This window comes from Mandrillus leucophaeus, unplaced genomic scaffold, assembly GCF_000951045.1.
Source record: "Mandrillus leucophaeus isolate KB7577 unplaced genomic scaffold, Mleu.le_1.0 Scaffold986, whole genome shotgun sequence".
In the NCBI taxonomy this organism is placed as follows: Eukaryota; Metazoa; Chordata; class Mammalia; order Primates; family Cercopithecidae; genus Mandrillus; species Mandrillus leucophaeus.
The window spans coordinates 229,685-247,181 of NW_012110763.1; the positions used below are offsets into that span (position 1 = coordinate 229,685).

Below are 17,497 nucleotides of genomic sequence, written 5' to 3' on the forward strand. Positions count from 1 at the left end.
TCATGCCAGTGCAGAGTGGGGATAAGGGGTACAACAAGCTTTGGCTTTTACAATCAAGAAAGGAGAATCAAGGATTTAGAGCTTCGATTTGAAGATCATTAAGTACAGAGTTGGAGGAAATGTACTTGAAGATTTAGGACCAGTTTTCTTGCCATATAAAGGAGACTAGAGACATTTCAGAACCGAGGGGAGGAGTTGTGGGAGAGACAGGGAGAAAAAGAGAGAGGTTAGCCCCAAGCTGGGGTTGCTGCCCTCTCTCCTCTGCTGACCAAATCCCTCAGGAAGTGTGTAGGCCAAAAACCACAGGTCCATTAAGAGGAATTAAAGACTACAAGATCCCTAGAGATGTCCCATGTCCAGACAGCATGGAGCCGCACATAAAGATGGCCGGGGACTGTGCCTGGTGACACAATAGTCCTGCATTCCCACGTAGTATATGAGTCCAAGCATGAGAAAGCTCCATGTGTTTCCTGAGTTGGCCAGTGGCCAGATGTGCAATGTGGATTATGTGAAACTATAGCTTTATAACAAATATGAGCAGCAGATAAGAGCGGGGACAGTGGCCACCACTGAGAGACCAGCAAGGACAAAATACACCTCAGCAGAGGCCAGCAAGGACAGATGAGGACTGAGGGCTTATGGACTGGAAGTCATTGGAAGTGACTGAGTTATCCTGAATTGGCAAAATTAAGTTTTCTACCACTACTGGGAGTAAATGGGAGGTAGAGATATAATTTCTGTGAAAAAGAACGCGGAGAACTACAAAACGTTACTAAGAGAAATTAGCAAAGATCTAAGTCAATGAAACTATATCCCATGTTCATGAACGGAGACGCTCAAGTTTGTTAAAATGGCATTGATCTCCAAAATTTATCTATAAATTCAATATGATTCTTCAAAATTTTAGCAGTTTCTTTTGGGGAAACTGACAATTTAATTCTAAAATTCATATGGAAATTCAGAGGATCTTAAAAAATACAAGAAACCTTAAAGACAAAGTTGAAGGATTTAAACAATCTGATTTCAAGATTTACCACATCAGAATAATTAGGCAGCATAGTTTTAGCACAAAAATAGACAAAAGACCAATGGAATAAAATAGAGAGCTCAGAAACAGACCCTCACATACAGTCCTTTTATCTATGACAAAGGCACTCATAATTAAGTGGATAAATGACATTCTTTTTAATAAGTGGTGCTGAAGCAATTAGAAATTGGCATAGAAAAAAATGGACTTTAATTCCTACCTCACATAAAAATTAATTCAGGCTGAGTCACAGACCTAAATTTTATAACAAAGCAAGCTTCTAAGAGAAAACATAGGAAAATATTATTTGGGGATAAGCAAAGATTTACTAAACCAGAAATGCAAAAAACACTAACCATAAAAGACATAAAAACCATAAAAGAAATTGGAGTTTATTAAAAATTAAGAGTCTGTTTATCAAAAATCACATTATAAGTGTGAAAATGCGAAACATATACTGGGAGAAAATTTTGAAATACATCATATCTGACATAGGTCTCACGTGCAGAACATATAAATAACTCCTAAAAATAATAAGTAGGCCAGACACAGTGGCTCATGCCTGTAATTCCAGCACTTTGGGAGGCCAAGGTGGCTGGATCACCTGAGGTCAGGAGTTCAAGACCAGCCTAGCCAACATGGTGAAACCTCGTCTCTATTAAAAATACAAAAATTAACTGAGCGTGGTGGTGTGCACCTGTAATCCCAGCTACTTGGGAGGCTGAGGCAGGAGAATCACTTGAACCTGGGGGGACAGAGGCTGTAGGGAGTTGAGATTGTGCAACTGTGCTCCAGTCTGGGCAACAGAGTGAGCCTCTGTCTCAAAATAAATAAATAAATAAAATTAAATAAATACATAAAAGATGGAGAGCTCAATTTAAAATGGGCAAAGAACTTGAGCAGACATTTCACAAAACAAGATATAGAAATGGCCAATAAATGGCCGGGTGCGGTGGCTCACGCCTGTAATCCCAGCACTTTGGGAGGCCAAGATGGGCGGATCACAAGGTCAGGAGATCGAGACCATCCTGGCTAACACAGTGAAACACCGTCTCTACTAAAAATACAAAAAATTAGCCGGGCATGGTGGTGGGCGCCTGTAGTCCCAGCTACTCGGGAGGCTGAGGCAGGAGAATGGCGTAAACCCGGGAGGCGGAGCTTGCAGTGAGCCGAGATCGAGCTACTGCACTCCAGCCTGGGTGACAGAGCGAGACAACGTCTCAAAAATAAATAAATTAAATTAAATAAGAAATGGCCAATAAATGTGCTCAACATCATTAGTCCTTAGAGAAATACAAATTAAAACTACAAAGAGATATCACAACACACCAGAATGGCTAAAATTTAGAAGACTGACTATAGAAGTGTTGATTAGCTTGGGAAGCTAATCTTCTTATACATTGCTGGTGGGAGTAAAAATTGATACAACCACTTTGGAAAAAAGTGTTTGGCAATATCTACTAAAGCCAAACATACACATTCAGTATAACCTAACAATTTTATTTCTGGATATAGACCCAACAGAAATGAGACATTTTTCATTATAAGACATGTACAAGAGATTTTGATGACAGCTTTATTCATCATAGGCAAACACTTGAAACAGCTCAAATGTCCATCAACCATAGAGGTAAATAAACTGTTCTATATTCATTAAAAAGAACAAACTACCGAGACATCTAATACATGGAATAAATGTTGATGTGAAAGAAGACAGATACAAAAGGGCACATCCTGCATTATTCCACTGATGGGAATTTCAAGAACGGTTTAGATAAACTAATGGTAGTAGAAGTCAGCACAGTTGTTGACCCTTGGGAGCAGCAGGGGAGGGGAGTGTGAGGTCATCTCCTGGGGCAGTACAGATCTCCATATCTTGATCTGAGTTATGGCTGCATGAATGTATACATAGATAAAAATTAACCAAATTGGACACACCTATGCACTTTACTGTATGTTATTGCCTCCATTTTTTTTAAGTGGAAAAAAAATAAATTGAAAAGTTACTATATTAGCTATTTCTGCACAATAAATGACCACACACTTAATGACTTAAAGCCACACACATATATATTACCTCACAGTGTCTGTGGTCAGATCCAGGTGCATCTTGGTCAGGTCCTCTGGTTAGGGCTTCACAAAGTTGCACTCAAGATGGTGGCTGGGGCCGGGCGTGGTGGCTCAAGCCTGTAATCCCAGCACTTTGGGAGGCCGAGATGGGCAGATCACGAGGTCAGGAGATCGAGACCATCCTGGCTAACACGTTGAAACCCTGTCTCTACTAAAAAAAATACAAAAAACTAGCCAGGCGACGTGGCGGGCGCCTGTAGTCCCAGCTACTCGGGAGGCTGAGGCAGGAGAATGGCATAAACCCGGGAGGCGGAGCTTGCAGTGAGCTGAGATCTGGCCACTGCACTCCAGCCTGGGCAACAGAGCCGACTCCGTCTCAGAAAAAAAAAAAAAAGAAAAAAAAAGGATGGTGGCTGGGCTGCACTCTTATCTGGAGACTCAACTGGTGAAGAATCCACTTCCAAACTCACTCAGGTTGATGGCAGAATTCATTTCCTTGAAACTCTGGGACTGAGGGCCATAACTTCTTTCTGAGCGTCATTACCCTCAGCCCCTAGAGGCTGTGCTAAGCTCCTTGCCAAGGGAGCCTCATAACATGGACGTTTACTTCTTTGAAACCAGCTGGGGAGCAATCCCTATAGCAAGTTGGCTAGCAGGATGAAGACTTATATAACAATATAATTATGGAAATACCATCCCATCACCTTTGCAATAGGCTACTGGTTAGAAGCAAATCACAAGTGCTACCCACACTCAAAGGGAAGGGTTACTGGGACCGCCTTAGAATTTGTCTGCCTCAGTTACAGTTCTGCTTATTTAAATTTGTAATTTTGAAAATGCAAATTCAATGTATTTAATTCTCTTCCAGATTAAAAAGCCCTATCTATACCCCCTAAAACCCTTCAGCTGCAGGTTAATTCTTCTCTTCTCCTTTATTTTCCTCACTGCCATTCAACCCATTGAAATCACTCTCTCTAAGGTTATTGCATTGACCTCATCGCCAAAATCAATGGACTTTTAAAAATCCTTGTTTTAATAATAGCTCTCTCCATTTCTTAAATATTGCCTACCCATAGACTTTCCTCCATGTACACTATGTACTATTTACATGATCTCATCCACCACTTCGGGTTCATTTGATCTTTTATTCAGCAAGTGCTGATTGGGTGTGTGCTGTGTAAGCTCTGGAGACACCAGACATTAACCAAGAGCCCCGTTTTCACAGAGCTCACATTTGCCATCTACCACCATCCTGACAGTTTTCAAATCACTATCTTCCACCCAGATCTCTTTTACTGAGACAGCCTTAGCATCTACTTCTTTGTCTCACCAAAAAGGAATTTACATCTTCTCTTCCAACTCAAGCCATTTCCCCTCCTGTGTTCCTGATGTCAGTTGATGCCCGTATAGACTTTGGGCCACCCAGGACTGAACCCAAGCATCATTCTTGGTTTCCACCCTCTCTAAGTCACACAGAATCATCCTCCACTGATTCTCCTTTCTCTGGTTTCTCAACTGAGTCCACTGTCCTCATCCTCCTCCTTTGAACCACGCCACCCCTCACCTGCATCCGGCGTCAGCCTCCTGCCACGTCCCCAGCTCTCAGCCTGCCCCATGCATCTCTTGACTAGATGACAGCCAGAGGGATTTTCCTAAAGTACAAAGTCATCATGTTACTGTTCTGCCTAAACTTATTCAGGCTCTCCTTTACCCTTGGGCTAAAGTCCAAATGCTTTAGCAACGCTTACAAAGCCCTGGAGATGAGCAGCTCACCTCTCCCACCCCATCCCTCCTCACCCTGCTCTTACACTTGATCCAGAGACATCCGGAGCCTCTGTGAGCTCCATCTGCCTGGAAGGCTGCTCTCTGCCTGCTTCCCACCCTCCTATTTGTCCTGTTTAGCTCCCAACCCCACTTCAGACCTTCATTTAGATACCACTTCCTCCAAGAAGCCTTATCTGGCCTCATCTCCCCAACCCCTTCTAGATTAGGGGACCTCCTCCAGGCTCTCACCACACCCACATCTCAGTATCACATCACTCACCCATCCACAGCACAGTTACGTGTCTCCCTGTTCATCTTATTCAATGGACTTCATATTCATTCCCTAGTGCTGTTGTAACAAATTACCATGAACTTAGTGGCTTAACGTAACACTGACTTATGATTAGACAGTTCTGAGGTCAGAGGTCCTAAAATCCAGGTGTCAGCAGGGCTGAGTTCCTTCTGGAGGCTCCAGGGAGATCCTATTTCCTTGCCTTTTCCAGCTTCTAGAGGCCACCTGCCTTGCTTGGCTTGGGACCTTGGCCTCCACCTGCCAAGCTCTCCCACTAACTCTGACCCTCTTGCTTCCCACTTGGGAATACATTGGGTGCACTGAGTAATCTCTCCCTACCAACAACTTTGACTTAATCACATCTGCAAAGCCCTTTTCACTGCATAAGGTAACATATTCACAGATTCTAGGGATGTGGACATTGTTGAGGTGCCGTTGTTCTGACTACCACAAATCCAAGCTCCTCGAGGCCAGGGACAGCCTTTTGCCCACTCCTGAATCCCCAGCATGTCGCACAGTGCCTGGCCCGAGTAAGTGCTCATTAGCTGTTCTATCAATTAATGGGTCAGTTAATGAACAAGGGTATCGGGGCTGTCTTCTTAAACTCAGCAAAAAAGCACTGGTCCTGGGAAAACACTCACCCCATGTCTGAGAAGCTAAAGTCGTGAGTGATGAATGGGTGCAAGGCAAACAATGACAGTGATTATTGGCCTCACGTGTCTCAACATTACAGTGGGCAGGTGAGTGCCTTCAGAAGAAATGGGTCTTTCTCAAAGCTACCAGCTGCTGCTCAGCCTGGCCCCTCACCCTCAGGGGAAGTCTGAATAGTCCAGCAGGCCCGAGAGGGGTGAGTGGCCTCTCGCCTGATTGTGTGTGTGACATTGAAGTCTATACCACGTGGAACATGCATGACAGCTGAGCACGAGCGACCCTGAAAGCACACAGCAACTAAAATAATTAGGCACGGCCACTGACACATGTGAAGCACTGCTTTTAAGCATTTAACATATTCTAACTCATTTAACCCTCCAGTAAGTTTATGAGTATTATTATGCCCATTTTACAGAGGGGAAAACTGAGCTCCACTGAAGTCAAATAACTTGCCCAAGGTCACACAACTATTAAGTGGCAGAATCAAGATTGGAACTCAGGCATCCCAGATGCAGAGTCAGCTCTGAAGTGCTATGCTGTGCTCAGCAAGTCCAAGTCAGTAAGTCCCAGCATCAGGGACGATCTGCATAGCCACTTGGCTCTGCCTCACACTTTCCTGTCCACCCTCAGCATAGCAATGTGGAGAGAGAAGCCAGATGGAAAAGGAAGAGCCCAAGGATCTGGGGGGTCACTGAATCTGGGGGTTGTTGGATCTGGGGGTCACTGGATTGGGGAGTTGTGGGATCTAGGGGTTGCTGGATCTGAGGGTCACTGGATCGGGGGTCGCTGGATCTGGGGGTCACTGGATCTGGGGGTCATGGGATCTGGGGGTCACTGGATATGGGTGTCACAGGATATGCTGGTCACTGGATCTGGGGGTCACTGGATCTGGGGGTCACTGGATCTGGGAGTAACTGGATCTGGGGGTTGTGGGATCTGGGGTCACTGGATCTGGGGGTCACTGGATCTGGGGGTCACTGGATCTGGGGGTTGTGGGATCTGGGGTCACGAGATCTGGGGGTTTCTGGATCTGGGGCTCACTGGAGCCCACTCCACACCTCCTCCACCAGAACAGGCTCATGGGAGACCTGCACACTTCCCAGAGCGGCACTGTGCTCACGGAAAGATCAGGGCACAAGATGTGGCAACTGGTTCTGCCCGATGCGATTTGTGGGCCATGCCTGGATCCTGGATCCTGATTGGAACAAATCAAAAGTAACAAGACATTTGTGAGATGATCAGAAATTGGAGCTCTGACTAGTGATTTGATACTCAGTAAGTACAAAAACTAGATAAGAACAGGTTTTTCTGACTCCTACGGTTAAACTTGTGCCCCACAACAGAGGTCCCCAACCCCCAGGCCATGGACCTATACCAGTCTGTGGCCTGTTAGGAACCGGGCCTGACAGCAGAAGGTGAGGGGCAGCAGGCGAGCATTACCTGCCGCCTGAGCTCCGCCTCCTGTCAGATCAGCCGCAGCAGTGGATTCTCATAGCGGAGCGGACCCTATTGTGAATTGCACATGTGAGGGATCTAGGCGGTGCACTCATGAGAATCGAATGCCTGAGATCTGAGGTGAACTAATTTCATCCCAAAACCATCCCCCACCCCCATCCTGGCCCATGGACAAATTGTCTTGCACGAAACGGGTCCTTGGTGCCAGAAAGGTTGGGGGTCACTGCTCTACAAAAGTAGTTTCTTTTTTTCCTTTTTGAGACAGGGTCACACAGCATCACCCAGACTGAGGCGCAGTGGTGTGACCACAGCTCACTGGACTCAAGAGATGCTCCCACCTCAGCCTCCCAAGCAGCTGGGACTACAGACATGGACCAAGACACCTGGCTCATTTTCGAATTTTTTGATTTTTGTAGAGATGAGGTCTCGCTATGTTGCCCAGGCTGGTCTTGAGCTCCTGGGCTCAAGTGATCCTCCCACTTTGGTCTCCCAAAGAGCTGGGATTGCAGGCATGAGCCACAGCCCAGCCCTTTAAAAGACTAGTTTTCAAATGTTCAGCAGAGCTCTGTGGGGCTGCAGGGTTAAACTCTGAGCGTAAATAGGCCTCGGTGAGTACCAGGACTCAGTTTTAATTTTTTTGTTCTGATCATGTGGTCACAGTTTTTTTTAAGGAGTCCGTATCTTTTAGAGATAAATATGAAAATGCTTATAAATAAAATGGGACGATGTCTGAGTTTTGCTTACTTTTGGGGGAGAATAAGATTGGCCAAGAGCTGCTGATGGTGGCTGTAGATTGGGGATGGGCACCGGGGGTCACGGGACCATTCTCTCTACTTTTGTGAGTGCTTGAAATTTTCCAAAATTAAAAGAATTCTTTCAAAAGGTTCAACTTCTTACTCTACTCCCAGGATCTAAGGAGATTACAACCACCTTCACTCCATCTGTCCTGCTCTGAAAACAGATTAAATTATCAACATTTCCCTTGCCAAAGGATATTTGCAACTGTCGAGGTGAGACATAAAGAACGGCACTAAGATTTTCACCTGCCAGGGCTTGGGGGAGGAGGAAAGACTTTGACAGCTTCCGTGCAACTGGGGCATGAAGCAGGGGGTGGGTCCAGGATGGAGAAGATCCAAAGTCTAACGTTGTAAAGATGTGCTGATTTCCCAGCGTTGTCTCTGGGGAGCTCTGGCAGCGCCAGAGGGCAAAGCACAGCTGAAAGCTCAGAGCTGCGGTCCCAGGCCCTGGGGTGAGTGGTCCCCCCATGGCAGGAACAGAGGGGAGTGATTTAGTGTCTCCATGTGGAGTTGGGGGGTTGCTCAGGTGTACGGACCTGGTCCCACTTTATTAAAGCCAGGGGACCGGCCTCTTATACCCTTAGCCAGTCAGTTGTTGGCTGTAAGGTTGGGGCGGTGTAATTTAAACTCCCAGAAGAGAGCGGATGTGAGCCTTTAGCAACAAACAATTATAGCAGCTGGAGAATGGGTGGTCCTCCCAGCAGAGTGGATCTAGGAAGTAGCGGACACCATCGGCCTCTCCCCCGGGGAGCCCCATCCTGCTGCCAGTCACTGACCCTTAGAGCTAGAGGAGCCCCAGACACTTCTCTTGCAGTCTGGAAATGCATACACACAGAGGGACTAGTTCAAGAAAACAGAGGCCCAGAGAGGAGAAGGGACTTATCGAGGGCCACAAAGGGCCAGGACTAGAATCCAGATTCTTGACCCCCTCCTTGGACGGAGGCTTCTGTTTCCTGCAGGTCTTCCAGCTGCTTGGGGGTGAACTCTGTTTACACCAGGCACACTGTCTGGAAGCACCAGGAGGAGGCTGGTTCAGTACGGTCATAGGTGGTTTTCTAACTGGCATTCACTGAAACACTGATCCTCGAAGGGACCCCACTCCCCAACACCAGCCTGCCTGTCACTCAGCACCTCTCAGTTCCTGCCTTTCTGTCCTTAACATGCATGCACACACATGCACGCGCACACACACACACGCACACACGCACACACGCGCACACACACACACCCTGAGAAGCTCTCTCTGTCCTCTAGGGCTCCACTGCACAGTCTGATGAGGGTCACATTATTCGTGCCACGTTTCCTCTGCCTGCTCACCTCCCATGGACACATCTAACTCCTGCCTCGGTCCCTGCGGCGTCCGGTGTAGAAACTCCATGAACAAATCCGTGAATGACAGTGCTGGATCTCGATCACCAGCTCAACACACTCAGCGCCTTTCTTCCCTCATGACCCCCTGCCCCCACCCCAGGGCCCCAGAGCTCTCATGGCTCCCTCCCTCTGTAAGCAGGATAGGGATGGAGGCAATAAACTCACCACCCCAGATGACAGGGACGGGGTGTATCGTGTCTTAACCCAGAACCCGACGAGGACAAGGTGGAGGCTTGCTGGTGGGATTCTAGACACACAACAGGCCAGTGGCGACCGTGGCTGACATTGATTGCTATATGCCAGGCCCTGTCTGTTGCAAGCACTGTTTCAGCTACTCCCTACCACCTACCCCACAGGGACAGGCAGTGGCCCTCCCCATGAGAAGGTGAGGGAAGACTCAGATGCTGAGATGTAAACAACCTGCCCACGGTCAAAGCTCCGGGGAGCAGAGCCAGGACTTTGCACAGGGCACCCGTTCTGGCCGACAACGTCCAGGGCTCATGGCCGGGCCCACTCTGCTGCTCTGCTGGGGGCTTCTGGAGGGCCCTACCCAGCTCTGTCCCTGTCCTACCTCCCCTCCCAGAACTGAAGGAACAACGAGAATACGTACGGGACCAAGGCATCGCGTGGCCCCGTGCAGAGCATGGTCCTGAGCTGGCTGAGGGCACTAGGGGGGCAGGGCAAGGTTAAAAAAGTCCCTCCATGCCCCCAAGCAGCCTGCTGCCTGCCCCCATCTGTCAGCACACTGTCACCTCCTAGCAGCCCTGCACAGGTCCTGGAGGTGGGCCAGGACAGCAGGGAATACGTGTTCTAAGGAATCAGAGTTCATGCTTTGTCTTGAAAAAGCAGACAAGAGAGTCAGAACAAATTTTTCCCCATGATGACTAAGGTCTGCCCTCTGCAACTCCTTCCTCTCCTGGTTGTATAAAATTCCTTGTAGCAGCTCCCTATTCCGTGAGACAAGCATTACATTAAAGTTGGAAGGGACCCTAGAGACCATCACTTAATTTCCATTCCCACTGTGATATGCACACGAGCAAATCACAAGCGGAGAAAAGGCCAAAAACCAGAGCCCAGGACCAGAAATTCAAACCTTCAAGGCCCCTTTGCCCAAAAGCAGACCCCATAGATACCAATTGCATAGAACCACCAGACTATGAGAAAAAAGATTCTATGGCCAGCCGAGCGCAGTGGCTCACGCCTGTAATCCCAGCACTTTGGGAGGCCGAGACAGGCAGATCACCTGCAGTCGGGAGTTTGAGACCAGCCTGACCAACGTGGAGAAACCCCATCTCTATTAAAAATACAAAATTAGCTGGATGTGGTGGCACACGCCTCTAATCCCAGTTACTCGGGAGGCTGAGGCAGGAGAATCACTTGAACCCAGGAGGCGGAGATTGCGGTGAGCCAAGATTACACCACTGCCCTCCAGCCTGGGTGAAACTCCATCTCAAAAATAAAACTAACAAATAACAAATAAATAAATAAATAAATAGATAATAAAGATTCTACGGCCAATTAAGTTTGGGAAATGCCCTTAATACTAAGACAGGGTGTGCCACTTGTAGAAAATCTCAGCGCCTTTCATATGAGAAAAACGGAGAAGAGGATATCCATGGTTTCCCAAACTTATTTGACCATGGAATCCTTGTACTGCAGATCCATCAGGACCAATGTTCCATGGAATATACTTTGAGAAAGCTTATTCTGGATTCTTGAATCCAACACCCTAGTGGATATTTGACCCATTCCTGCTGCCACAGCTCTCACAAGTGAACGTCTAGGTGGAGGTGCAGCTCCAGTGCCCAGGCACTCACTCTCCCCGTGGACAACCAGTTCCATCTGAGGCAGCCCTACTAAGAAGCCTCTCTTCTCCTGTTCTTTGCAGTGGAGTCCAGGCCTGGGTCCAGGGATTGTCCTCCCAGGTGTGCAGAGTCTAAGTGAAGCCGGTGGCTAATCTGGTTCAGGCCTCTGCCACCAGATACATCCCTCAGTCCAGCCAGCTGTGTCAGAAGGACTCCTGAAGGCTTGGGAGCTGAGAGAGGGACAGTTCCCAAGCATAGCTGGGCAGAGTCATGAAGAGAGTCATGCAGAGAGCTCAGCTTCTGAAGCCCAGGAAAGAGGGAGACCCTCTGCCCACTCGCCCCACTAAATCAGGGGTCGTCACTGCAGGCCCATGGAGATACTGATCGGGGGGTCCCACTCAGCAGCCCAGGCCCAGAGCACTGGTGATGGAGTAAGACCACGCGTGGTTCCAATTCCAGGCACTTCCTCACTGCGTGACCATGGCCAAGGCAGGCAACCTCTCTGAACCTTGGTTTCCTCTTCTATGCAGTGGTGCTGACTTCCTGAGTATTAAGGGAGGTTGCCCGGCAAAACTGCCGCCTGGCACAGCGCCCGGCAAACAGTGCTCACCCAACTGTGAGGCCCCATCTGGCTCTTTGGCTCTTGGTAATGTCCTTTCCTTTCCCCTCTACCCAATCCAGGATATAGTCACCTGGGCTATTTGTCCCTCCAGACTTCCCGAGGTTCTTTCCCTGCACCCCTGTGGAAAATGTGGATACTCAACGGAACTTCCTGGATCCACAAGTTAGACTTAAAAGTGAGAGGAATGTCCCTCCCCTTTCATTCATCCAAGAGAGAGTCTGAGACCAGCCCACTCTCTCTCAAGGATTTGTTCATTAGCCCCATCCCCATGGAGAAACCATCTCTGACCTCAGTCCCCACAAGCCAGCTCCCTTTCTTCCCTGCCCAGCTCTCCACTTTCTGGGACAGAAAGGCTACACTGGATTTTCCCACCAAGTCCCCAGGCAGCCCCCAAGCCCTCGTGCATCCCGCGGCGTCAGTATACACAATACCAGGCTCTGTCTGCAGGTGGTGTGTCCAGCACCCTTCCAAGTTTTTTCCCAACTCCTTTCATGCCCATGAGAACATCCAGAACCTTCATTTTCAATTGTTGAGCCAACAGTGCATGAAGGACTTAAGCCCCAGGCTCTGGAGCCAGCCTGCCATGCTTCAAGTCCAAGTCACTTATTGGCTGTGTGACCATGGGCAAGTGGCTTAACCTTTCTGAGCCTCATCTGCAAAATGAGAGTGAGGACAGTATTTACCTCATAGGGTTGGAATGAGGACAAAATCAGGTAATGCATGTAGAAGGTTTATCTCAGTGCCTGGAGCAGGGAAAGTATTTGTAAATGCTAGCTTCGCTAAATACGGACTTCCTGACTCAGTGTTGGCTCATAAAAAGTCCTCGGTGGAAGACATTTTCTTCCCTTCTCTCCAGGAGGCATGGGTACTACCACAGGAGGTAGGACAATTATTTCCCACCTGCCTTCAGTCACTCATCTTGGACCAGTGGATGGAGACTGTTTACAAAGCCCCTCCATCGACCCACACCTCCCGCACCTCCCAACTCTTCCAAACTGCAGTCTGGCCACTTTGGGTGAGCTGTGTCTTCCACTGGTTGTGAAGTTTGCCTGGTCCTTGTTTTTCTGCCCCAAAAGGAACTGTGTCTCTGCAACCCTAGAAAGGCTGTAAGCAGCAATTACTCCCATCCTCAGGGGCCAGATTATTCCAGGTCAAATCAAGACCAGGGATTGCTGGACAGGGCAATCACAGTTCTGGAAAGATCCAATCCTGTAAGCAGAGGTGATTGGCAGAGGCTCACCCAGCCACAAGCCTCAGAAATGAGATGGGTTCTGATGGCCTTTCTCCCTGTCCTGCAGCCAGGACCCCCAACCAGCGTCAATGAAAGCAGAAGCCACAGTTATTCCCAGCCGTTGTGCTAGGGGGCTCCTGTCACGGCAAGTCCTCAGCCCAGTCCAGCCCTGGCAGACAAGTCCACCCCAGAGCACGACCCAGCCCAAGCTCCTGGCTCGTCGGCACAAGAAGTCCCAGAAGAGGAGCAGCCTTCTCAAGGAGCTGGGGGTGAGCATCCACTTCCCAGGGTCCCAGCAGTGGGAGGAAGAGGAGAGGGGGATATGAGGAGGATGCTGGGGGACGCCAAGAGGAGACATGGAAAAGAGAAAGGCTCCAGCTTTCCTGCTGAACATTCATCTGAGCTGGAAAAGGCCTTGAGGATTGGAGAGAATCTGCCCACACCTATACTGCCTTGTGAGGTTCGGACAGGGTCCCGTCCTGGGGAGAATGGCAGGAGAAGGCTGCCAGCTCCAGGATACACAGCTCCCACCCATGGGGCCCTTGGCAGCTTCAGCTCTTTCTGCAGGAAATCCTGGGGAGTGGTCCTTGTTAGAGAGCCTGGGCTCTGGGATCCCTAAGAGGACGGAAGGGACTCAGCACAGCCAGTAGGTCCAGGGCACCAGTGGCCTCAGTTAGAGCCAGCCACCGATGCCCTCACCCCAGCCATTCTTTCTTCCCTACCCAGGCCTTCCACATCACCATCGCTCTGCTGCACCTGGTCTTTGGGGGCTACCTGGCCTCTACAGTCAAGAGCCTTCACCTGGTGGTGCTGAAGTCTTGGTATCCATTCTGGGGGGCTGCCTCTGTGAGTAGAAGGCAAAACACAGACCGGGTATGGGAGTCTGCAAGGCAGGCCTGCAGGAGGCCCTGGCATTGGGGACAGGATGCAAGATGGGACAGAGACAGCTAACAGGAGTGCGGCAGAAGCCAGGCCCTTTCTCCAGTGTTCCTACCTCTGCTTCTCTTATCTCAGTCACCATGGAAATAGCTCCTTCCAGGAAGCCCCTGTCAATTCTGAGTCCCAAGAGAGCATTCGGAGGCTATCCACTCTCCCATAATTGAATATGTGCATTTGGCAAAGAGGAGGGTGAGCAGGACCCAGGGACAGCTTCATTCTTCCCCGGCCTTCTGAGCAGCCAGGCTGCCCCTGGATCCAGCTACAGGTGCCCTGTTGGGGTTGGGCTACAAAAACACACAGGGTGTAAGGTGTGGCTCCCGTCCTCCCAAGGCCATCAGCCAGAATGGGAGATGACACTGGACCAGTGCATGTACCATTTCCCGGAAGCTCTACATTCCTTCAGGTCTCCAGAGAGCCCACCCCATTCCTGACTCCCAGGTGGAGTCCTGCCTATGTGCTAAGTCCAAGCTCCACAGCACTGTCTTGGGCAAGTATCCCAATCCACCTTTCACATCAGTCCCCTGTGCCCACTGCCCACAGGATGGGGCTTTCACTGCACAGGGCTAGAACTTTCTACACATGCAGTGTTTATTCACCCTGTGCTCCCAGGGACTAGCCCATAGTAGGGGCTCAGTGAACATTGGAAAGAAAGATTGCAGAGGTGCTCCCAGAGACCTTGGAATCAATAACTCATATCCTCCAAACTGCAAGATTCAGGAAAAGAGAAAGGGTTGGGGTAGAGGGGATAGTGCCACTGATCCCAGAGGGATGGTTTGGGTTTGTAAAATGAGGGAAGCAGGAGGGGCTAAGAGGGAGTTCTAAGTGCAGGGCACAGCTTGGTCCAAGGTGTAGAGACAGGAGCAGGTACGGCGGTTTATGCACATGGGAAGACGTGAGGTGGGGCAGCGCCTGGGATGGGCCACATGGCAGGCAAGAAGAGCTCACTTTGCCGGAGGAATAGTATTCTCCGCCCCACTGGCTGCCAAGGGTTGATTTTCTTGGAGAATAGGGGTAGGGTGGGAATGTGTGGGTTTTGAGGAATCCTGGCTTCTCTCCTTTGACTTTCAAATCTGTCCTGCAGTTTCTCATTTCAGGGATCTTGGCGATAACAATGAAGAACTTTTCTAAAACTTACCTGGTGAGTGGGTGCACTGAGATCATTCTCTTCCATCCGAGCATGGGGGAACTTTGTTAAGGGCATCTGTGTGTAGGGGTGATTGTGAGGGTACTTCTCCAGGACTTGCTAAGAGCAGGCTCTTGCCTTCAGGACAACAGAGGATGTCCAAGCAGAAGGGTCCAGATGCAGACAGGCCGACAGATTTGGCTGTGGGAGGAAAGGAAGCACGATCTGAAGCTTCTCTCTTTCCAGCGCAGTGAGGCAGAGAAGGAAATGGCCCCCAGGCACCCTGACCCGTCCGTCTAGGACATAACTTTGCTTCCTCTCAAATCTCCTGAGTTTTAACATTAATCACCACATAGCCTGCAAGCCCTAGCCTCCAGCTGGATTTGCATCTACTTCTCCTCTCTAAGAGCCAGGCAGATGGAACTGTGGTCCTCCCTGTTCTGCCTGTGCTGGCCACTGCCCGAACACCTTGCCCTCTCCCCTGCACACATGGCTCCCATGTTTGACTTACTCCGGACCACTCAAGACAACCTGTATGTCTTGTCCTGCCGGAGGTCTTCTCTGACCTCCATGGCTGCCTTCCGTGCTCCCACACTCTGTGGACTTACCTGTTTCTGCCATACACTAAGTTCTGTGTGGGCAGAATGTGTCTGAGCATCTTGGTAGCCCAAGGTGGCCCAAGTAGGCACAGAGTAGACACCTAGCACAAGACTGGATGGGTGGAGGTGGATGGATGATGGAAGGAACATCCCTGCAAATCACAGCCCACACCCAGATCTTCCCACCGCCCCTCCTTCTGCCCCCAAAGCCCGAGCCAGGTCTTTCCCTATTTGTGTCCCTCAACCTGGCTAGGCTGTGGTTGCTCCCTGCTTTCTCAGAGGGCACAGAGAATAGAACGATGGTTGTTCAGTTTACCCAGCAGAGGCAGGAGACTCTTGACAAAGACGTGCCCATTCCCCAGACCTCACCCTCCTGGGCTGAGCCCCTTTTAGAACCACAGGCCTCCTGCTTTGTATACCTGTGCATAAGGACACTCTTACTGTAAAGAAACCCATTCCAGTATGAAAGGCTACAGATTCCACACGTGCATAGTCTTTCCTCACTGTGAAGGTTTGCACTTGGCAAGAGGCTCTTGGAATGATGCTTAACTGGAGAGGACGATGAATACAGGCATTTCAGGGACCATGGCGGGTGGGCAGAGAAAAGGGGCTGGCACTGGGATATGTGAGGATAGGGCACTTTCAGAGCTCCTCCTGCCCTTTCTGGTGGGGAAGGGGCTGGATGAGGGGTCACTTGTTTGTCGAATCCCTGACACTTGGCATAGCTGATGTAGGATGGTTGGGGCTGGCTTTGAGCGGGAGAAGGCAATGGGGCATCCTTTATTGCAAAGCTCTTGGATCTGAAGGCAGCTCTCAGGTTCTCCCAATTTGTCCCACAGAAGACGAGGGCCAGCTGGGCCCTCCTCAGTGGTCAGTGGCTCAGCTCCTGTGTGAGGGGCTGAGGGGCCAGTGACAGGCAGAGTCTCTCCTGAGGCTACAGAGGAAGCTACTGGCAAGCATCAGGGGAGGACCTAGCCCCAGGTCTCCACCCTTTGGACAGCTGTTACCTTTATTTTTCACCTATAGAAGATGTTGTGCCTCATGGCAAACCTCGTCAGCCTCTTTTGTGTACTGTCTGGCCTCTTCGTCATCACCAAGGATCTCTTTCTGGAGAGCCCATTTGAGTCCCCGATCTGGAGAATGTACCCCAACTCCACGGTGAGTACCCAGGCCTAGAGCGTCCTCTGACTTCAGTGAAGGTGCTGCCTTGGGTTTGGCCAGCAGGAGGTTTCTAGCTCACAGAAAGCCTCTCCTGGAGCCCAGGTGTGGGCCGCTGAGCCCTTGGCCAACCCATCTCTGTCGCTCCCAAGGTGTGGTGGAAAGGGGGGTGCTGGGCTGCCCACCGATCAGCATCACTGAATCCAAGTCCACTTTTATAGATGGGGAAATGGGGCCAGAGACGGGGAGGAGCCTGCCTGAGGTCAAGCAGCAACTTGGCCGCAAATCCAGGCCCACAGCCTGAAACTGCTGATTTCCCAGCCAGGGCTCTAAGCATGGTGTCCCTGGTGGCCCCTGTGATCCGGGAGCCTCCCAGCAGCCTTGCAAAGCTCGCCAAGACCACTTTGTTACCCTCAACTTCTGGGAGTGAACACTGAGGTCCAGAGAGGCTAGGTTAGTGGGTCTTGGACTCCAAGCCTGGTGCTCTTTTCACCATGCCACTGCCGCCTCTGAAGCAGAAGGCAGACCGCTGGGTGCCTCTGGGTCAGGCTCCAAGAATTCTTTAATTATTTATTTATTTATTTATTTAGAGA

General features: G+C 49.8%; 1 protein-coding gene across 1 annotated transcript in view; it reads left to right on the top strand.

The window, feature by feature from the left end:
• The first annotated feature begins 8,440 nt into the window (after positions 1 to 8,440).
• MS4A10 (membrane-spanning 4-domains, subfamily A, member 10) overlaps positions 8,441 to 17,497 on the top strand; it is a 20,189-nt gene continuing 11,132 nt past the window's right edge. The window contains 5 exon segments of the mRNA XM_011971087.1: positions 8,441 to 8,508; positions 13,153 to 13,354; positions 13,812 to 13,931; positions 15,106 to 15,162; positions 16,773 to 16,904. Of these exon segments, the coding sequence (XP_011826477.1) occupies positions 13,175 to 13,354; positions 13,812 to 13,931; positions 15,106 to 15,162; positions 16,773 to 16,904 (489 nt within the window). The 5' untranslated portion in view covers positions 8,441 to 8,508; positions 13,153 to 13,174.